General features: G+C 37.8%; 1 protein-coding gene across 2 annotated transcripts in view; it reads right to left on the reverse strand.

Annotated features, from left to right (window-relative positions):
- LOC143756661 (gamma-aminobutyric acid receptor subunit pi) overlaps positions 1-24,322 on the reverse strand; it is an 81,960-nt gene that overhangs the window by 11,707 nt on the left and 45,931 nt on the right. For both annotated transcript variants that reach the window (XM_077247229.1, XM_077247221.1), the window contains exons 3-7: positions 14,069-14,181; positions 9,084-9,151; positions 7,830-8,047; positions 5,818-5,900; positions 1,222-1,359 (exon numbers count right to left, since the gene is read on the reverse strand). In XM_077247229.1, coding sequence (XP_077103344.1) covers positions 1,222-1,359; positions 5,818-5,900; positions 7,830-8,047; positions 9,084-9,151; positions 14,069-14,181 — 620 coding nt within the window. The remainder of the gene's footprint in view (positions 1-1,221; positions 1,360-5,817; positions 5,901-7,829; positions 8,048-9,083; positions 9,152-14,068; positions 14,182-24,322) is intronic.

The raw sequence follows: 24,322 nt of genomic DNA on the forward strand, positions 1-24,322 counted from the left end.
CAAAATTAAGTGAGTTTTTGCTTAAAACAAGCAGAATTATCTGCCAATGGGGTGAGAAAAATAATCCTGTTTCTGTTTGAATTAACATTATTTTTCTCACCTCATTGGCAGATAATTCTGCTTGTTTTAAAGGTCCCATATTATGCAAAATTCACTTTTGCATGCTGTTTGGACATAAATGTGTGTTGGCAGTGTGTGTACACAACCACCCAATAGTGATAAAAATCCACTCACTCCTTTTTGATTAATCCCCATAAATCATCAGTAGTGTCTCCCAACGCCCTGTTTTCAGAATACTGTTTTAGTGACGTCACTAAAGCCACAGGCCCCGCCCACGAGTGTTGACAGACACTGTCTATTTACTCCCGAAATCTGAGGCAGCCGCTGAAGACGAGGTGGAATTATTTTGTTTTTAAAAATAATTGCTCCCTCAACTCTACCGAAATTCGTTTATGTACTTGCGCACTTCTTATATCTTACCGTTTACTCAGCTCTTACTGACGCTTCATCTTTTGTGTTATGTACAATAAACTTTATTAAACTCATCATTATATGTTTGATCATCATTCGGACCTGGTCCGAAACAGCAGACTTGTAGGCTATTAATAGTGGATACATACAAGCAGATGACAAATACGTTATAACCGTAATTAAACTACTAAACTATAACCTGTTCCATCTCTATACAGCACTCTGACTCTGTAGGCATTATTGTCCGACTCCGGGTCGAAATGAACACCGTTACTGAGAGTTTCTGATATTATTATCATCATTATGTGAGATGAAATTGTCCTGAGACTGCGAGCTCTTGAAGCTCCGCCCCCTGAGCCGTGCTCATTTGCATTTAAAGGGCACACACTAAAAACAGCGCGTTTTTCATAGCACCAAAAAAATGACAATTTAAACATGCTGTAAATAATGATCTGTTGGGTATTTTGAGCTAAAATTTCACATACACACTCTGGGGACATCAGAGACTTATTTTACATCTTGTGAAAAGGGGCATAATATGGGACCTTTAAGCAAAAACTCACTTAATTTTGATGTATTCCCCCAGAAAACAAGACATATCTTATGTCATTTTACTCTTCTAGTAAATACTTCTTGATTTAAGAATTGTTTGATATTTGGACTGGAAACAAGACAAAAATACTGAGTAAGAAAAGCATTTTTTGCAGTGCTCATCAGTCCTTTGACTACAGTATTTGTGCTCTTGTGTACCTGTCTCATACACCGCCTCAGACGCTGAGGTGTAATGGTCCTCTACGGTGTACTGGGCCAGTCTCAGGGTGTCCAGTCCGCTCACAGACTCGTTCCCACGCGCCCAGTTAAACATCACGTCATTGACATTATAACCCCCTGTGGACAAACGAAACAGTTCTGCTATTATGAACAGCAGATGTAAAAATCACTCTTTAAATACGTGGGAAATAATCAGATGTGTCTCGTCATATTCATCATAATTGCATGCACAATTTATGAATTGCATCATAAGTATTACACAGAAAAGCCATTTAAATATTTATGATTGGTAAGGTTTCTTTGGAAGAAGTCTCTTATACTCGTCAAAGCTGCATTTGTTTGATCAAAGATACAGTAAAAACTGTAAGATTTTGAAATATTATTTCAATGTAAATCATCTGTTTTCTATGTGAATATACAGTAAAGTGTAATTTATTCCTGTGAATTTTCAGCATCATTACTCCAGTCTTCAGTGTCACATGATCCTTCAGAAATCACTATAATATGATGATTTGATGCTCAAGAAACATTAAGCGCTGTTTTCAACATTGAAAATAGGAAATATTTTTGTAAAAACTGTGATACATTTTATTTTTCAGGATTATTTGATGAATAGAGAGTTTAAAAGAACAGCGTTTATTTGGAATGGATCTTTTGTAACATTATAAATGTCTTTACTCTCACTTTTGATTCATTTAAAGCATCCTTGTTGAATAAAAGCATTACTTTCTTTAAAGATAAACACTTTTGAATGGTAGGGGAGCGCGGGGCACAACCTAACGCGGGGTTAAATGTAACGCGGACCTTTTACTTAGTTAGTCAGGATCAAGCGGGGTTTGTTTCCGCTCTTTTTCTCTCGCTGCCAGAAGACGCTCTCCCGCGAATTTGTGGAAAGTTTTGATAAGATTTCGTGAAGATACTGGACAAAGAGTGTTTTGACACCATGCAAGTACATTTTTTCATCATAGGTTTTTTTCGGTTTCTGAGTCTGGTGTGTACGTCACCAAATCTAACTTTATCTGACATTAATCACTGTCTTGTTGGCTAAAACATAGCACCGTTTTGAAACATGTCAGCAACTCCTAGCAACTGTTAGCTAGGCTTAAAATATTTTTTACACAGCGGAGTTAGTTGTAGCACCGTGTTACAACTAAGCCGCCAAGCGTACAATGATAATCAAATGAAAACGGGAGCCACACAACGTTTCAGGTTTGAGTATTTATTTATATATTTAACTTTGTTGGACTTTCACAATGTTGGAATTATTTTTTTTTTTAGTTTACTATGCATTGATCACTTGTTTAGCCTGTTTTTAATGCAATAAACCATTAAAAAAATTATTTTAAGCTCGTTTTTATTAATTTTACTGTTATTATTATTAATAATAATAATAATTTTACATCCAGCTGCCACACACAAATGTAATTCAATTGCAATTACAATATTTGATGATTTTATTTATTTATTTATTGCAAAACTGTGCAGCCCTTTCCTATATCTCTATCCATGATATTGATCCATAACAGAATGATGATTGGATTAGGGATGGATGTATGGATATCTATCTATACAGATGCACAAACAATATCAAACTATACAGATACAATAGTACTGAATGATGTGTGTTTCACACAAGTGTTACAATTAACCCCTCTGTCTGTTACAATTAACCCCGCATATGGGGTAAGTTGTAACATTTAGACTTCTGTCACTTTCAGTGCAACTGTAAGAAAATGGTAGGTTCTAGAAAAATTTTTTTAAATGTTCATTTGTAGCAGAGATGTGTATGTTGCTCGTGTAAAAAGAAAGATGAATCTAACTAAATTATTTTTTTAATAATTGAGCCAAAACCAAAATGTGTTAGGTTGTGCCCCGCTTTCCCCTATTTCTAAATATAAATGAAATGTACATCAGGTTTCACATGTTGTGACACTTGCTTTGATTAGTAATGTGTAGGTTAATATGTGCAGGTTAATTTTAGAGAATAAAAAAATGATTTGAGCATAAAATCATGCTTGAGGTGTGAATGCATTAATTTATATTTATTTACATATTCAGTTATTAATAATTAGATATCATTTATTGATGTGTAAGTGACTATCAGAAAACCTTTGATTTTCCAAATATAAATGTCCACATGTGTCAGTATGTAATATCAGTGCGTGTCCTCTTGGTGGCGCTGTGTCACAGTAATAAGATAATATGCAGCTGTAAGATCTGTTTTCTTGCCATGTGATGTTCATTAATGTGTGTTTTCCCATGTGACTCCCTGAGGACAGGCACATGACGGAGGAAAAGACTGTTCACATCACTGCTGTTTGTGTGACACTCACATTACATATCTGTACAGTAACCCAAGATTTAATTAAGACTTTGCATGGCACGCGATTCCCACACGACGAGACTTTAAAGACCCTCATGTGAAACAAAGCATCTCAATCCACCGAGTCTCCATAGGAAACCATCAGACACAAATCTCTCGGTTTCTGTCATCGTTAAATAAATATTTAAGCTCAATTTCAGATGCCTTCGAGCTCTACGTCGACACAAAGCTGAATACTGTACATTTCCAAAAATAAAAAGCGGATTGCATAAGAATGGGTGGACCACCGGACACATCAGGCATTTGTCACATGATATTGATGTTCAAAATTATTGTTTTTGCCATTTGCTTTTAAACAAGTGATGCACAAATCAAATGTAAGATGAATTCCTTCAACCTTCTGAAAACTTGCTGTGTCATGTGATGGTATTTACTTCATGATGCCATTTCTGGGTGTTTTTTCTTATAAGCGAGCGCACAACGTAACTCGAGTGATCAGTGATCTCTAAGCTTTGTGTATTTGCTGAGGTTTTTAAAGAGAGAAATGTGCCCACCATCACTAGTAGATGCATTTAAATTATCTTTCTGTGACAGCTAAAGGACTGAATGTTTATTTGAAAGACTGCAAATAATTCTCAAAATGTGCGTAAGTGATCTTTTCATGAAATAACACTAAAAATTTCATAATAACTGCACATTATGTTCATGTGTAAGATTGTGCAAAAAAAATGGCTGGAAAATGTCTGCAAAAAAAATCTGGTCTTTTATAATTTGGTGCAAAATGTGCTTAAATAATCTTTTCATGAAAAATAGATTTAAAATTGCACAAGAACTGCACATTATGTTCGTATGTAAGATTGTGCAAATAAATATGAAGGAGTTCTGCAAAAAAAAAAAAAACATGTTGGTCTTATAATTTGGTGTAAAATGTGCTTAAATAATCTTTTCATGAAAAATACACTTAAAATTGCAGAATGTTTTACAAATAATTCTCAAGAAAACCAAGACTTTTAGAACTTGGGACAAAATTGTCATGACAATAAAAAAAGTCGTAATGGTCTTGAAATTAGACTTCAGTTTATGTGTAAGAAACCTTGTTTTGTCTTTTGATTTGTGGAGTGCGTTACGACCCAGACATTTCTTGAAATCGGGCGGACGCTAGCAGCTTTCTGTCGTGTGATTAGAGAACGACTCGGTGGATTGTGGGCGACTCTGAGACAGACAGGAGAGACCCTCCTACTCTTCTCCCGCTGATCTCTTAAATAAACAAGATGTGGAAGAGAAACGCATCCAAAACTCACAGGCCTCTACAGGAGAATCAGAGGATCAGAGAACGACAGACGGGCGGAGCGATAAAGAGGAAGATAAAGTCAGCAAGAACAGAAAGCAGCTTTAGGTCCCAAACGACAGCAAATCAGGTTTCATGCGACACAAAATGTACCCAAATCTAGTAGCTGTCACACACACATCATGCATCTTCTGTCTGTTTACATTCATTTATAATATGACCTTAAGTGCACGGAAAATAAACAGACATATTTGGATGCGACTTCTATAGTTGTGCGACCCCAACATGTTCTTATAAAATATGTATATGAAACAGTGTTACAAACAAGAGCACATCAGCTTGTTCCAGGGTTCGTACAGATGCTGTAAAATGAAATTCCAGGACTTTCATGGACTTTTCAAGCACTACTTTTTTTGGTTTTCAAGGACTTCAATCAGAGATCTCACTTATTAAACAATATCTTTATTACCGGTAAAATTCTAAAAAAGGTAAATAGATAAACAAAAAAATAAACCAATAAAACAAAATGGCAGAAATAAAGTGCAGCACGTGCAATGGCTGTGGTTACTGTAACCATTGAAAGGATATTTCCTTATTCAAACATGCCCCCCCCCCCATATGACTATATGATTGACCTGAAAAATTAAAGCTGTATCATATACATGGATATTTATGAGCAATATCACACTCAAAGCCATGTGAAATGGCTCTAAAGCTGCAGCCCATCTGATATAGATATCATTTTGTGTGAAAAGATTGCTAAACACTAATTGCACATATACTGTCTTTCAATAATTTAAGCACTTTAAGTACCTTTTCCTAAAAATGACTGTTTCAAGTATTTTCCAGGACTACAATTTAAAAAAGTCAAATTCCAGTATTTAAAGCACTTTAAGCCACTTGTACGAACCCTGTTGTTCCCAGAGCAACACAATAAAAGATGGAGAATCATGAGTTTTCTTACAGCTCTCCAGTTGTAAGGTGCACGTCTGTTTGTCCATGGGATATTTGGTCAGATCCATGTTACAGGCCACAGTGGTGGTGATCCTACAGAAAACACGGTTCAAATTATCTTTCATAAACATCTGATATTTAAAGGCATAACATCCTATACTTATCGTAGTCCAAACATCCTTACAGGAGTAGTTCACTTCAGAATTAAAATTTCCTGATAATTTACTCTCCCGCACGTCATCCGAGATGTTCATGTCTTTCTTTCTTCAGTGGAAAAGAAATGAAGGTTTTTGAGGAAAACATTGCAGGATTTTCTCCATATAGTGACTTCAATGGAGTCCAACGGGTCGAAGGTCCAAATGTGAGTTTCCGTGCAGCTTCAAAGTCTCGACACGATCCAGCCGAGGAATAAGAGTCTGATCTAGACAAACCAGCGCACATTTATAACAAAATAAACATTTAAATACTTTTAACCACAAATGTTCATCTTCCACTAGCTGTGATAAGACACACATTACGTAATCACGTTTAAAGGTAATCACGTTTTAAGTACAGACCTAGTGTTTACTAAGCCCAAACGCCCTTTACAAAATAAATAAAATAAATAAAAGGTAAAAAAGCAATATCAGATGATTTTGAAGTTGGAGGAGAAAATGAGACGGAGTTTTTCGCCCTTCCCTACATTTCTGAACCGGAACACGCGTGATATTTCAACGTGATTACGTAATGTGTGTCGCACACACATCACAGCTAGTGTAAGATGAACATTAGTGGTTAAAAGTATATAAATGTTTATTTTGTTATAAATGTGCGCTGGTTTGTCTAGATCAGACTCTTATTCCTCGGCTGGATCGTGTCGAGACTTTGAAGCTGCACTGAAACTCACATTCGGACCTTCACTATATGGAGAAAATCCTGGAGTGTTTTCCTCAAAAAAATCTTTTCGACTGAAGAAAGAAGGACATGAATATCTTGGGTGAGTAAATTTTCAGGAATTTTTAATTCTGAAGTGAACTACTCCATTATCCCAAAGAAATTATGCACAATGCATAATATCAAGACTAGGGATGCACAGATATGAAGCTTTTGGCCGACACCGATAATTCTTCATATTTGAAAGCCGATAACCGATATATTGGCCCATAAATCTAAATCCACATTTTTATATAATTTTTGAGAGCCTTAATACAAAAACAAAAATCTCAGCATTGAAAGTCATGTCCCAAGCATACAGTTATAATGTTCTCATTATAATTGTATATAGCCGATATGACAGACTTGCGCTGCACATGTTGCACTGAACTGTATTTTCCTTTTTTGAAGTTATTTCAATCATATTTCAAGCAATTCAAAAGCATCATGTTGAACAGTGCGCATCTGAAGCGTCTCAGCTGAAGGAAATAATCCATTATTTATCGGCTTTCACATATCGGCCAAATTTTCTTATTGGGCCGATAACGATAACAATAAAAATGATCAGATATCGGCCGATACCGATATGGTGGCCGATATATCGCGCATCCCTAATCAAGACAGCTTAAGCGGATTCACAGCAATATATTTCTGCTACAGAGGAGATTAGCGTTGTCAAAATTACTGACTTCAGAACCAAGTCGATACTGAAATTTTAAAAATGTGACGCTTTGAGCGCAATCGTAAACACCTCTGATTGGCCATTGTGTTCACGAGCTCATCGGGTATGTCTGTGATTGGCTATAATCATCAGCGCACAGGAGTGTTTGAAAGCGTTTTGAAAGCACAAGCAGGACCGATCCGCTGATAGACGTGCTCGTGTGTGTATCTGTGCAAGCGCTCGCCGTCATCAAGAGCGTCATTGATGGATATTTACAGCATTTTTTTGAATCACTGATCATTGTAGCCAATTAAAGACGTATCCGATGACCTCGTGAACACAATGGCCAATCAGAGGTGTTTACGATCCCGCTCAACGCGTGAAATTTCAGTATTGACTTGGGACCGAAGTCGGTAGTTTTGACAACCCTAGAGCAGATAAAGCCTCACCGGAGGGCATAGAGAACCGTTCCGTTGGGAAAGATCCGGATTAATCGGTTCTCCACCGTAATGTCGTGGAGGAAGGACTTCTTGGAGTCCACTATAAAGGTGTCCGGGACCCACAGCAGCTCCACCAGACGCCCGTCGAGACTCAGACTCTTGTTGCCTTCGAACACCAGCCTCTCGTCGGTCCAGCGCTGGCGCAGGAAGATGGTGGCCGTGTAATCCTGTAATCAAACACGGGATTAAACACTTGTAATACAACAGCAGAGCCTCCTGAGATTTAGCAAACCGTGTGGGATCAAAAGTTTAATACTTGAGGTAAAGATTTTGAACAAACCCCTTAATTTTAAGTAATAATAATAACAATAAATGTTGATAAATGTTATATTATTATTAAACAAATAATAATAATACTACTAATATATTTTTTTAATTGTCATTAAATATTATGCCATTAAAAAAAACAATAATAATAATACATAATTTCTAAATATTATAATTTATTTTTAATCATTCATTATTAGTAGCATTATTCTTCTATAATTTTAATAATAATAATAGTTTAATATTATTTTGAATTATTATTAGTATTATTATATTTAATAATAAACAAATTATAGTAAAAATATTTTTTCATTATTGTTGTAATTTGAAAATTAAAATATCAATAATATTAATAATAATAATAAGTTGAATTATTATTATTTATATTAAACTAATAATAATAATACTAATACAAATAAATATTTTTATTTTTTATTATTTATTTTTGATGTCATTTGAAAATAAAAAACAATAATGATTATAAATATAAATAATTTTTAAATATTATTATTTATTAATAAATGTTTACATTTATATTAATATTATTTTTATTATATTTAATAATAAACAAATAATAGTAATAACAAATATTTTTAAGCATCATTTATTTTTTATTCATTATTGTTGTGAATTAAAAATTAAAATATCAATTATAATAATAAATCGTTTTTTAAATCATTATTTATTGTACATTATTCATTATTATTAGTAATATATTTGTTATTATTTTATTTTTTAAATGACTGTTGTTATTAATAATAATAATAATAATCTGTGGGATGAGAAAAATGTATTAGAATTTGAACAAACCCTTAACCTTAAGTATGAGCAATAAATAAATAAATAAATACAAAAATAAAAACAGTACCCAGCACACAACAATATTCAAGTTCATGTACACTGCTGTATAAAATATCTTATTTAAATTACTCTCACCATGTTGATCTCTGAAATAGTATCAATACTGGCGATGTCTAAACTCATGCCCACCGTGACAGGGCCATCTAAACAACAGAGACGGAGAGAAGGCATGTAAATATCATGTGCATTTCAATAATGCAAAATCATTCTGAGAATCGCTGTTAAAGATGGAAACCCTGGGAGCGAAACTCTCTCTGCTCATTAAAGCTGGTCATGTGGAAAGCATGTTTTACTTCTTGTAAAGTCTTGAAATCAGCTCAACACAGTGAGTCAGAGCCATGTAGATGATTTAAATGAACAAATTCACAAAAAACAGCAACGTTTGCATTGGAACACGACAAGATTTTGAATATTTGCTGAGGCAATAATCAAAAATGCACTTAAATACACGTACCCTCTTTCTACGGCTGGTTTTACACTTGGTTTGACCGTTTGAGCTGATTTGATTCAGTACAATGCAGAACGTGACAAACACGCTGAATGCAAGCGGCAGCTGTTTACCACTGAAACTAGGAGAGGAGTTTCACTGTTATTGAAGTATTTGTCCCTTTGGATTCACCAGTAAAACACAGAACGGCTTAGAGATGTGAAGATTTATTCTGAGATAAGCAGCTGTGAGAAATACAATATAATATAAGTGCAAGATGCAAAAGCGTATTGTTTTTAATACGCTTTAAGACAATCCATGTGTAAATTCATAAGTCGACAGCATTGCTGAGTATTTTCTCCTTAAAACTGCAATGAACCAAAGACAGTCTCAAATACACGGTTTGAAATCGCTGGTGTTTCTGACGTCATTTGTAACCAATCAGATCAACGTGTGATCGTCAACGAGTGGATCTCTGAGTGAGTGGAGGCGGGGCTCATTTGCATATTCATAGAACCGCGCATACCAAATGAACCAAGGGTGTCGAGTTACATTCAAGATATTTTAAGGCATGAAAAATGCTTAAATATGTAATTTTGGTGATCAAGCAACTTCTGTTTCATGGCGACTTTAAGTTATAAGATGAAAAGCTACACTTTTAAAATAGCTTCCTCAACACATGTAGAGCAGCGAGTGAAGAAAGAGATCAGGCGGCTGGAGAAACAACAGAAAAACATCAATAATTTACAAAGGAGACGAGGAGAAACGCTGAGTTTCTCTAACGTGTGTGTGCTGGATTAAGTCACTAGTCTTAACCTCTGAAGGGCCTCGGTTTTATTTTCATTACTTGAAGCCAAGTCACCTTTATTTATACAGCGCTTTTTACAATACAGAGTGTTTCAAAGCAGCTTTACTGTCATGAGGTTGGAAGGGTGAAGAAGGGAATGAACCCAATTGCAGACAGTAGTCACATCACACGGTTTATTATGAACAATAAGGGAAAAAGGAAACTGGACTCCTGACGGGGGACATAGCAGGCGAAGGGGCAGGCTTGGGACTAGAGCTCACAGACACCGAAGCTTGCAGTTGCGGGCTCGGGAACAGCGCTTGCAGTAGCGGGCACCGGAACAGCGCTTGCAGAAGCGGGCTCCGGAACAGCGCTTGCAGAAGCGGGCTCCGGAACAGCGCTTGCAGAAGCGGGCTCCGGAACAGCGCTTGCAGAAGCGGGCTCCGGAACAGCGCTTGCAGAAGCGGGCTCCGGAACAGCGCTTGCAGAAGCGGGCTCCGGAACAGCGCTTGCAGTAGCGGGCTCGGGAACAGCGCTTGCAGTAGCGGGCTCGGGAACAGCGCTTGCAGAAGCGGGCTCCGGAACAGCGCTTGCAGAAGCGGGCTCCGGAACAGCGCTTGCAGTAGCGGGCTCCGGAACAGCGCTTGCAGTAGCGGGCTCCGGAAAAGCGCTTGCAGTAGCGGGATCCGGAAAAGCGCATGCAGTAGCGGGCTCCGGAACAGCGCTTGCCGTAGCGGGCTCCGGAACAGCGCTTGCAGTAGCGGGCTCCGGAACAGCGCTTGCCGTAGCGGGCTCCGGAACAGCGCTTGCCGTAGCGGGCTCCGGAACAGCGCTTGCAGTAGCGGGCTCCGGAACAGCGCTTGCAGTAGCGGGCTCCGGAACAGCGCTTGCCGTAGCGGGCTCCGGAACAGCGCTTGCCGTAGCGGGCTCCGGAACAGCGCTTGTCGTAGCGGGCTCCGGAACAGCGCTTGCAGAAGCGGGCTCCGGAACAGCGCTTGCAGAAGCGGGCTCCGGAACAGCGCTTGCAGTAGCGGGCTCCGGAACAGCGCTTGCCGTAGCGGGCTCCGGAACAGCGCTTGCCGTAGCGGGCTCCGGAACAGCGCTTGCAGTAGCGGGCTCCGGAACAGCGCTTGCAGAAGCGGGCTCCGGAACAGCGCTTGCAGTAGCGGGCTCCGGAACAGCGCTTTCCGAAGGATGGGAGGCTACCCTCTTCCTCCTCTTTCTCCTAGGTCGGGAAGCAATGGTCACAGCAGGACTCGTGATGAGCTGGACGGGCTCAGCGGGAGACAAAACAGGAACTGGGAAGACCGTCTCTGGTTGGGTAAGCTCAGATGAAGATGATTCCGAAGGGGAATCCCACGAAACCCGTCTCCCTCGTTTACCACGGAGGTCAGTGGGTGTGGAAGACGCCTCTGGAGTCGTGGGGGAACCAGCCTGGTCCCCAAGCGTCACAACGCCTATCATACGACACTCCGGGATGACAGGAAGACAGGAAGAAGGTGAAGACCTCGAGGATGCCGTCCCAGACTCATCCCGGGAGAAGTGGTCATACAGCCTGGTGAAGTTTGACAAGATCCACTCACCCTCGGGTGAGTATGGAAGGGTGACACTCTTCTTGTTGACGGGGGAAGACAACCAGACTTCAAGGAGGTCCAGACGATGCTTGGCAGAGAAGGACAAACGGTCTGCTGGGTTCTTCTTTGGTCGGTTCATTCTGTCATGAGGTTGAAAGGGTGAAGAAGGGAATGAACCCAATCGCAGACAGTAGTCACAGCACAAGGTTTATTATGAACAATAAAGGGAAAACAAAGCCCACGAGGGGGCAAAACAAGACAGGACTAACTAGACAAAGATACTGTCAAAATACTAGAAGACAAATAACTGATACAAAAAAATCGCTCAACAGGATGATTATTCTTGACAGGTTACTCACAAACTTGACACGGATTGACAATGAACCGACACTGGACAGCAAACACGAGGGGATTAAATAGAGACAAACTAATGAGGGAGACAGGTGATAATGGGGAAGCAATAATGACTAAACAAGGATAACAAGGAGGGCGGGGCTAGATGACGAGACAACACAAGCACATGGCCCAACAAGGCCATGTGTTTGCACATAAAACATGGGTCTGTCATGATCCTCCCTCAAGACTTAAAGAAAGACAAGAACTAGATGGCAGAATCATGACATTTACAGAGATAACAGGAAAATAATGCAAAAAAATTTGTTTCTAGAAGAAAATATCATCACAGTCCAGCTTAAGTTAGTTCAGTGATGGTTCATTTTTGTTGTAAAAAATGTATATATATATAAAGCCGCTCTGTAGAAAACTGTGATGTCCGTCCAGCTCAGTCCTCATATAAGAGTGTCAATGCAGGCACATCAATAATATTGTTGAATATTAAATTAAATGTTAAATTTTATGTCCCCTAACTAAAAAATAAATTGTGAGAAACCAGACTCAGTTGCTCAGTTCTCCTCTGGCCAACAATAAGTAAATTAAACCGTATTCTTCTACTTAGGGTGTATTCACACCAGGAAAGTCCGATAGTTCACTTGCTTTGGTCCGGACCAAATAAATTATTATTTTTTTTCTTTGGTACGGTTCGCTTTCACACTGCTCTTTTTGCAAGTGAACCAAAATTTGTAAACAAAACCACACGTGTGTCGTGCCGACGCAGTGTCATTGGTTGTTGCGTTAAATCTTACCCAGATACAATAGTGCTATTTTCTGATTGGCTAACAACACCAGAGGAGACGCGCTTGATTCCTGCCGGTTCCACAGTGAGAGCGCCGCGGCCAGAGTTTTGGGCGCTGCGGCATATTAATATATTACAAATAGTTTTTCAGCGTGAGAAATACAATGTGTGGCGGGAGAGCGTGACAAAAGACCGAAACACTTGAGAGCCCTGATTTCGTAACAATGTCCGTTATAATGTTGATAATAGCAACCTGTCACTCATTCATTCATTCATTCCATTCCAATGATGCACACACGACGCACAGAAAGACGCGCAACAGTATCGTGTGGCCAGACAGCGCGCCGGAATAGAATGTAGTAGGCTACAACAGATCACTTTCCTATAACGCAACTCCGACTACGGAAGCCTGTTAACTCAAAGGCGCAGTGCTTTCTTGCAATTGGGTCGGTTCATGTTCACAACGTAAGCGAACCGTACCAGAGTTCGTTTGGAACCGTACCGAGACCACCTCTTCAGCTGGGTCTCGGTTCGGTTGTTTGGTCCGCACCCGAGTTCGATTGCTGTATTCACACCTGCCCAAAAGGTCCGCACCAAGGGGGGAAACGAACTAGAGTTCGATTCAATCGAACCAAACAAGGCAGGTGTGAATACACCCTTAGAATAGGATACCGCTGAGAAGGTTCACTAACGCATGTTGTTATGCATGTATATTACGCATGTTGTTATGCATGTATATTGCATATACATGCATATGTATATGCAATATACATGCATGGGGTGGTGATGGCGCAATGGATAAGACACATGCCTTTGGTGTGAGAGACCCGGGTTCGAATCCACTGTGAGACACCAATGTGTCCCTGAGCAAGACACTTAACCCCTAGTTGCTCCAGAGGCATGCGACCTCTGACATATATAGCAATTGTAAGTCGCTTTGGATAAAAGCGTCAGCTAAATGAATGTAAATGTATATTGTCCTAAATGTCTTTCTGATGCCGTGGGTTAATCACATTAAAAATTCACATTTGAATGTGTAATATAATGGAGCATCAATCAATCTGTTTTCAAATGAGCATGTGAGGAAGTAAAGCGGCTACACACACACATGCATGCATTAAACATTCATCACGTCCTTACTGTCAAAGAAAGGCCGGAGGTATTTGTTGTATCCTTTCATCAGCTTCTGGATGGTCGGAGGAAGAATCTCTCCATCCTTCACTTCGGCGCTGAGCAGAGAGTTTTCCAAAAACCTGTGAAGTGTGTGGGGAAAAAAAGAGGAATTTAAATGAAGAGACAGAAAGTTTTTACCCACATTAACGCGCTCATTATTTCCTGGCAAAACGCTGATGAACAATTTGTTTCGGTGTAAAATTGGAAGCCCTCACTGATAAGAGTGTTCGGAGATCCCACAACAACTTTACATCAAGATAGAGAGAGGGAAAAATATGCTCATTTTCATAATTGGATTACTTTGATCCGTTAGTGTGGAAGGCCTGAAACCGTGCCATCAGCACTCGGATTTCATCACGTTTGGCTTTTGCGCAGAACAGCAAAATATAGCAATGCACCGTCAGCAGAAACTGAAGCATTTATGATGCCGTGAAAGACATGCATGTGTGTGTGACATGTACAGTAAATTCAGGACAGATGAGCACGGTAAAAACTGACAGTAAAAAAGTAGAAATGATCTAACTGAACATCAGTTTCAGGCACGTTACATCATCAGAGAACATTTGGTTACAATTTGAACTAGTTCATTTAAAATTGTCAAGGCGTTTATAGACTTAGGTTGCACAATTTGGGGGAAATTTCTAATTGCAATTTAAAATGCGATTAAAAACAATTCCAGGTTTGTTGTGCTTATTTTTAGGGCTGCATAATTTGGCTAAAATTTTCTGTTTATATATCAATATGGCTATAAAATTTTAATATTAATACCTATTATTATTACTAAAAAAGTATTGCTTATCAATTATTACTAATTAAACATATTACTATTGTAATATTTCACTGTAAAATAATATTTTATAGTAATTATTCTTTTTTTATGGCTGTCCTATTTCTTCATTTTAAAACGTTAAACCATCAAACTTATATTTTGACAGAAAAATAAACGTTTCTAAGCATGTTTGCAAATTAATTTAATTATATTGGAGGCATTGAGATTTGATAAATGCCATTTTGCAATTTTGGTTTTATTTCAGTTAATCTTGCAGCTCAACTACAGACATCTATGGAAGCTTGTTTCCACCAAAGAATAGAAAATAAAAAGGTAATTACAAAATAAAAAAATGATCTAATTCTGACTCTGAATCAGAATTGCGAGATATAAAGCGCTTTGGTGGCCATTCGGTCTGTGAAAGCGCTATATAAATGCAGTCCATTTACCATTTACCATTTACCATAAAGTGCAATTTGGAGTTATAAAGTCAGAATTGCCAAATGTAAACTTGCTATTATAATGTGGACTCGTGCATTTTCTGTAAAGCTGCTTTGAAACGATGTGTATTGTGAAAAGTGCTATACAAATAAATGTGACTTGAATTGAATATTGCGAGTCAAAATTTTGTGACAAAGTCATAATTGTGTGATTGTCATTATTGCGAGAAATTAATTTCTGACTCTCAGACTTGCCTTTATACCTCGCAATTCTGACTTTTTAACATGAAATTGTGAGATATAGTCAGAATTGCAAGGTATATAGTCGCAATTGCGTGTTGTAAAGTCAGAATTTTTAGATATAAACGCAATTCTGAGAAAAAAAGTAATTGTTTTTCCCCCTCAGAATTGGACTTCATACCTTGCAATTCTGAGAAAATATATCAGAATTGCAGTTTATTTCTCGCAATTGCGAACTTATATCTCACAATTTGGACTTTATAACACGCAATTCTCAGATAAAAAGGCCCAATTATCTTTTAAAATGTTTTATTCTGTGGCGGGAACAAATGCATGTCCCTTAACTAATATTTTAAGTCTCTGTTTTAACAACAACAACAAAAATCCAAATTATGTTGTTGACGCCTCAAATCCTGAGGAATAAAGAGAAATAATGTAGATGTAAATGTTTCAGAGCGTTTGAGGAGGAAACGGGCCACTCACTGAAATCAAAAATTTATATTTGTTCCAAGATCAAAACATCTCAACATCACAACCGCTTACTGTACTGTTAACAAACACCACATTAGTGACTATATATACTTTTTCTAAAAATAAATTTGAGGACAAACATCTGAGAAACTCCATTAGTCTGCTGAGCTATAAAAGCACAACATCTAAGTTTCCAGCTGTGCAACTAAACAGACACACAATACAAAATCAACCCTTGTTTCCTCTCAAAAGCTCCTGCAGCTTGATAGGTTTTGGAAAGGTTGTATGAGGCGAGTTTCCCTACGAGGAAAGCCAGACAGAGGATCATCAGCGGCTACGTTTACATGCAACCAAACAATCCGTTAGTAATGGGATTGACGGCTCAATCGGACTGGAAAGCCTTCATCTAAACACCTTAAACGATCCGATTGAGCTCGATCCGAATGGCATCCACAGACGATCAATATAAAACGTCTCATTGTGTTCATTGTGTCCTAATTATGACCAGAAATGGATGAATAATGAAAGAACAAATAAAGAACCGATGTATGAGAATGGGCAACTCTTTATATTCGCGCATGTCAAAAAATCGATCCCGATTTGAAGCGTGTGACATATAAACGCGCACATCAACCCGATCACATGTTTAGCGTTCAGACACTTCAGATTCATCAATCGAAATTAATTTAGTACGATTGAAACACATCTCTGTCTGTGTGTGTGTGTGTGTGTGTGTGTGTGTGTGCGTGCGTGTGTGTGTGTCGATGAGTGACAGCGGATGCGGAGTGTTTTATCAGATGAGCGTTTGTTGTTCTGCCAGGCCTGTTGGTGTGTGTGTGTGTGTGTGTGTGTGTGTGTGTGTGTGTGTGTGTGTGTGTGTGTGTGTGTGTGTGTGTGGGATGAGAAGGAATCTCTCGGCTCCGTTTCTGACAGTGTTTGGCCTAAATTTCACACACTAGAATGGCTAGCATGACCTTCAGTTTCCCCATATCAGAGTGAATCTCACAAAACATTGTCCAGGGCTGTGTTTCCCAAAAGCATCGTAAGCTTAAGAAGATCGTAAAAACGATCGTACGAATGATCTTAATATTACGGTCTGTTTCCTAAAAGCATCGTAACTTAAGTAGCACTTGAAAATCATCGTAGATCTACGAGTGCTCTGGAGTAATCGTAAATCCCCAAGTGCGTAATTCGTACGAAGACAGAGTTATGAGGTCTCCTGCAGGACAACCGGCACATTACACATTTAACTTTATTCAAGTGCACTGTGATTATAATATAAGGTTTTGATTGTACTTTATTGTAGCCTTTATTACTCGTTTTTTGTTTAAATGAATTTATAAATAAAATAATTAAAAAGGGCAGAAAACAACAACAAATAATTTAATCTAATAATTTTAATCTAAATTAAATGAATGAATAAAAAAAATAATAATAAAAGGTGTAATATGCTTCAAAGACTGGTGAAATAGGATGAACTAAAAAAAATATGTCAATGACTTGCTGACATGCACGAAAACCAGCCATGAAGCCTGTTTCTTTGTTGGTCCCATGCCATCTTTGTCCTTCTCCACCTCTTCATCCTCCTCCTCCCTGTTAAGGACACTCTCATATATCCTGAATACAACAACAAACATTCTCAAATGATCATGTTCTCAACATTCTCAAACTGCTGAGATGTTGTGGCTGCAGTCTGGACAGCAGAAGATGGAGGCTGAGGCCTGGGAGGGTTGATTGGAGGACTGGGAGATGGTAGATGCTGGGAGATGGCAGAGGAAAGTGATGGTTCCTCTGAGCATGAAGGATCTGACCCAGGCTCAGGTTGAGTTACCCCTACTCCTCCATGGATGTCAATACCAAATGCCATCTGAAGCACTTGTGCCAAGTATTGACAAGGCCTTTTCTTCCTCTGCTGTGTGAAGGGGGAATCATTGGTCCCACCACCTGTTTTATTAAATGTTGTCCTCTGCAGTGCCCGTTTCCTTTTAGCAAGGCTGGCAAAGTCCTGCCACTTCTTCCTGTCCTCCTTCCCTGAACTTTTAATGCCCCTAGTTTAGGGCTGAACGATTCTGGAAAATAATCTAATTGCGATTTTTTTAACCAATATTGCGATTGCGATTTAATATGCGATTACTTTAAGTTCTTTACCTTCTGTATTAGTCGACAAAGACAAGCAATAAATCATTGTACAGTAGGGATGGGAATCTTCAGGCAGCTCATGATCCGATCTAATTTTTTTCTTATTAATTAATCTTAATAATACTTAAAATATGTATTTAAATACATATGTAAATATACATACATTAAATATATATATATATATATATTAATTAAACCAATTACATGTTAAGAATGGACTATAAACTAATATAGCTTCAACATATAAAAGCTAGTAAATAAAGAGGAACAAAAAAAACAAACATTACAAGCAATAAACAAAGAGTGCTATCAGTATTTAAAAGTAGGCTGTCTGAACGTTTTCCATTCAAGAGCTGGAGTGATTTTCCCCCTATACGATAAGCTGCATTCACACTAATGCACATATCTCTTTTGAAATTGTAAATGTAGTTTGTCCTGTTGGTTTAAGATATAACTGACTGTGTTTACATTAATTTCGCGTCAAAAGCATTTTGAGATGCAAGTACATTTACCCAATGAGTCGCTCACAGCCGCATGCACGAGCACTCTTCACAAAGCGCGCGTAAATATTTTAAAATAAAAGCCGCTTTCTCAGTGATTTTCATATTTTTTATATATAAGCCAACCGCATTCCAAAAGACATAAATAATGCCTTTGTGGAGCATTTGTAAGGAAAATACCGGCGGCCAAGACCGAACACTGCAAGAGTAACATCACAGTGGCAAAACCTGTGCAATGAAGCCCGCGACTGTCCTTGTAATTCACTTAAACCCCGAACTTTATGAAAGCTTGTTTTTCGGAAGGTTCGAGCGGTGTCGTGTGTGTGTGTGTGTGTGTGTGTGTGTGTGTGTGTGAGAGAGAGAGAGAGAAATTAGAAGCAAGCAGAATACGGTTGTTTCTAAAGCACGCGCAGCTTATTTAGTTAAAAACTAAGCTCAGACTCGATTCTGAAATTCTCTGAATCGATCCAGAATTGTTGGAGAGAGAATAAATAACACAATATCACATACATAAAATATAAACTGTTCTTTCCTGTATGGCAGACCTATGCGTAGCGTGCCAAGTTGATGCTTGATTTGCAGACTTCTTTTCTCTCGCGTGTCACGTGACCAGTGTAATCGCAGCTTTTGCGGTTACAAAATCGCATTTCATCATATCGCGATATTATCGCAAATGGAATTAATCGTTCAGCCCTACCCTAGTTGCAGTCGGTTTTGTAGCAATAATCTCCCAGATTTTTTGTTTTTGTTTTATTTGTATGACTGCCCTTAAACCTGCTGAATAAAATATGTTGTATAGCTCCACCTCCTCTAAAATGACATCAATCTCCTCTTTAAAAAAAAAAATATTTTCTTAGTTTTTTTTGGTTCAGCCAGTTTGCTGGTGGTCCACCCATAGGTTTGTGCTTTTATAGATTATTGGCCTCGTAGAAAATGCACATCAGATGAAAACAATTAGGCTATACATTTCAAAATACAAGCGTGTGCTACAATTACGAGCGTGACATTTCAGCCCTTGACAAACGGACAGCGACTCTAAGTAGCACTTAAAGCACAGCTGCGCACGATCCTGCTAAGTGCGTTTTTGTGAAACGCACGTGAAATGAACACGAACGTTCGTAAAGTAGCTCGTAGAAAATGCTCGTAAGTGCTAAGATCCATCGTTATCGGGAAACGCAGCCCTGGTCACAATTCACTCCAAAATTAAAGAGCATATAAGAAATGATGGTCACACTTTAGATTAGGGTCCTAATCTCACTATTAACTTCAATTTTTGCCTCAAACTTCTAATGACTGCTTATTAATAGTAAGGGATTATTAATTAATGGTTAAATTGAGGGATGTAGAATATGGTCATGCAAAATAAGACATGGATATATATGCTTTATAAGTACTAATAAACAGGCGATATCCTAGAAATATGCATGCTAATAAGCATTAATTCATAGTGAGAATTGGAACATAAATTAAAGTTTTACCTAAATTAAATTTATATTTTCTAGAAAGAAAAAGACAACAAAGCCTATTTCAGCATAAAAATATTTTTTGTTTTGCATGACTTTCTTTATAATTCAGTTCTCAAAACTGATTCGACTTTAATCGTCTTTAATTATTAAATTAGCATAAATCCTATTTTACCAAGATCTAAAATACTTGATAGTTTAAATAATACTTTATAAATAACAGTAGTGAGCATGATGTTTTTGGCATTACAATAATGAGAATTGGGGGAAATATGCATACATTTCAGAAAATGTTCTTATAAACAAAACAACTTATGTACAAAGTGCTTTTGATTTTGGACTAAAAAATGAGCCAGATTGTGTGGCAGGTTTTATGAGATGCACACATTAAAAACAGCAGCACTTCTAAAAGAAAATGTGACAGCCCTTGTTGTTTCTTAGTGATTCATTTGAGAAAACAGAGGGATGCAACAGAGAAACGGTCGATAAATTCAATCATGAAAGCAGCATTTCAGATCGGACTGCAACGAAACACAGCTTATCAACTCATATGTCTCAGGATGATGGGATTGTGAGATTGGCAGCACCTCATCAGGTCACTTTCAGATGGATTTGGGAAGGATCCATCAGCAAAAAGGGATTTATTTCTCCAGAACCTGTTGGAATGATTTGGCAGATGCCATTAAGTTCGGATTCATTTCTATTTGCATAAAAATAAACCTGCAAAAACAGGGTTATGCAAGAAATGTCAGTGTAATGATGCACATCCACTTCTGAACCTTTAAACCACAGTCACGCTAGCTTGAATACATGCGACATGTTCTTTTATACCCATAAAACCTAGATATTGGAGGCGTGGGGCCAAAATCAACAAAAATACCATCCAAATTCAAGGGGGCCAAAAAAAATACAATTTACAATTAAATTACAATTAAACTAAATTTATTACGACCGCTGCGATTAAAGAGAAATGTGAAAATGAAGTGTAGATTTCGAAATTGTTTCAGGTTTTGATTTATGCTGATGGTCTTTCAAAAGAGTTGTCATACACTTTGAATATTATTATTACAATGGGTAAATACCATATACACAAAAGTAAGTGGAATAACAGTAAACCCGCTTTAAATTACTTTAAAAATTTATGCAAAAAATACTTCGAATCTTTAAAACACTTATCCAAAGATAATCAAACCCTTAAAGAACTGTATAAATCAATGTATGAGTCTCTTTCCTTTTAAGTTTGGTAAGATTTAAACCTTATTTATTTTCCTTGCAGCCCCTCTACAGTGATTATTGAATGTTGTTTTCTTTGATGTTATTGTATGAGATATAAATACACAGGTGGACATTTAGGATGGACATATGAATGGAAAAGTGTATATTTTGTAATAGGCATTGTATTGTTGCCTATTTGGTTTGTAAACTAATTTTGTTCAATAAAGAAAAAAGAAAAAAAAGTGTAGATTTCTGCATTACATGTAGATCGGCACATGTCGCATAAAAACATTATTTTTGTGTATTTTTGCATTAGAACCAATCAAACACGTTTCTGTTGAGCGTTCGAATGCAGCGGCCAATCAGAGATGTTTACATTAGTCACGAATGATGAAGAAATTCTCTTTGTTTTTCATGCTACTAAAGATAACCAATGATAAGTCTTGATTTTCTAATGTGTTAAAAGCAATAAACTAATGTTGCATAAAAGAATATGATGCACCGTTTCCCCAAAACAAGTTTAATGTATTATATTAATCAATATTAATAATAATTATAACAATATCAGGTGCAATCAGCAATATTGCAGCCCTCCCTGTAATGAATTCCAGTTTATATGATATTTACATTGTGCAATAAATGCATGCCGTGTGAAAATTGACCTTACAAACAAAAATGCCCCTGGAAATCAATTCCAGACGGCAAATATTGTCCCTTATGGAAAAGATAATTTCTGACCTTGCAACAGACTTCATTACACACTTAGCTTCAGACGTGCCTTACACACTTTACTGATCTCAACATGACAAGGGAAAGTGTGTCATTTCTCTGTATGTTAATTAAAACACTTCCTCTAAGTTTAATGTTCAGAGTCACTAAGTCAGTTTGACTTCCTGAAGAGTGAAATACTGTGAACATTTTAGGAAATGTATTTAAAGGAAGAATGCATTGAATCTCCACATCTGACCTAAATCTCCATGCAGAACAGAGCGACATTCTCCGCACATCATTCTCCTCTTTCATCATCTCTGGTTTGATCTTTGAGGTGTTGAGGAGGTCATGAGCATCAGCGCCGACACACTGACAACCCTTTAAACACACTGGAGACAGCCAGACACGTACTTTGTCTAAAGCTAAAAGCTAAAATTAAGCTAAAATTTAAGAACTATTAAGGTCTTCATAGAAAGTGTTACCAAAAGTTTATACAGTACATCATATTTCTGGCTAGTTTACTTTAGTTTCCACCCAAACAAAGTTTAAATGGGAAAATCTTGTAAACATATTTTTGATTCTTCATTTTCTTTTCTGACATACTCCAGTTTTTGTTAAAACACACTAAACATGCATTATAATTGACGTTATTCAATAAAAACATTATTTCAAATGTTCCACGGAGAATAGTCTTCAGAATATGAAGAAAAAAAATGAGTTAGATGTTACACAATCATGCTTAAATCTGGCATATCTGACAGCGTATGTTAGGATAAAGCTGTGATGGGTCACACACACACACACACACACACACACACACACACACACACACACACACACACACACACACACACACACACACACACACACACACACACACACACACACACACACACACACACACACACACACACACACACACACACACTCAAAAAGCGTTTTCTCTCCTCCTCTTTCTCTCATCACTCATTTGATTCACTACCGAAGCGCAGGACAACCTCCATCTGGTTTTCATTGTTCTCAGCAGATTCTCTTCCATGAAGAGGACATTTCAAAATTTACTGCGCCATCCTTTCTCTCTCTCTCTCTCTCTCTCTCTCTCTCTCTCTCTTTCTCTCTCTCTCTCACACACACACACACGTCTCTGTTCGCGTGCCACGACTCCCTGTGTCTCCGAGCTGTTGCATGTTCCAGAGGTCATGGACCGATGAAGGGCTCGTTCTCTTGTGTTCAGGGTTTCAGCAGTGATGAGAACATCTAATCAATGTAGTCCTAAAATTTCATCAAACCAGCAGTTAATGCTTCATGAATTACAGGCTCTTCTGCCACTATATTATATTTTTGTAATGCTCTTCTTGTCTTTTTGCCTATTGTGAAGCACTTTGTGCTAAGAAGCTTTAATTAAGCTTTAGGAATTGTTAGATATTTGGACTGGAAACAAGACAAAAATACTGAGTAAGAAAAGCATAAAATATGCTATAAAATATGACCCACCTCAACCCCTAGAATCAAAGGCGACTCTGATATTATATATTATATATTGTTTTGCTTCAGTGTGAATGAAGGCGAACTTGTGCCGCTGTAAACTAAGTCATTGTCATGACAACCAAAAGCACGCCTGTCAATCAAGCGGCGCGAGAATCAAGAAGCGGGAGACGTATAGATCCATAACTGATCTACGGCTGTACCACAAACACAACATTTATTCTCTATTTTTATTTAAAATCAAATCAAAGTTTCAGCATATAGGTAGTTATAGGTCTACACTCTTTCACAGGCGTATTCATGTTTAACCTGGAGATGATTTCTTTTTCCTGAAAATGCCAGTTAATGTTATCGCGTTGGACTAAAACTTACTGACTTTTCCTCACAAGTTATAACTTCTCCAAAAAACTGGGTACATTTTGTACTTTTACACAGTCAAAAATGACCAGAAACACTCTCATTTTGCTTTATTATTATCATAACGTGTTTTCTTTTAATTAACCCTTCACAGGGAGTTTGATTGACAGGCGATCTGACCAATCCTAATCTGCCATTTTTGTCCGACAAAGCGGTCAGGAGAGTTAGTAGATTAACGTTGGAAGATTTAAACTTGAAAAACGGTGTGTCTTTCCAGGTTAAAACAACATATCTTCTGATGTTCATTCATGTTTATTTGATGCTATAAATGAACTAGAAGGAAGAGATGATCAGTTCACGAGCAGCTTTAACTGAGGCTCTAGCGATCTGTCAGACACATTGAAGAGCCACAAAATGGTATTTATTGTTTA

This window comes from Siphateles boraxobius, unplaced genomic scaffold (genome assembly GCF_051911475.1).
Source record: "Siphateles boraxobius isolate OS27281-9 unplaced genomic scaffold, OSU_SipBor_1 108, whole genome shotgun sequence".
In the NCBI taxonomy this organism is placed as follows: domain Eukaryota; kingdom Metazoa; phylum Chordata; class Actinopteri; order Cypriniformes; family Leuciscidae; genus Siphateles; species Siphateles boraxobius.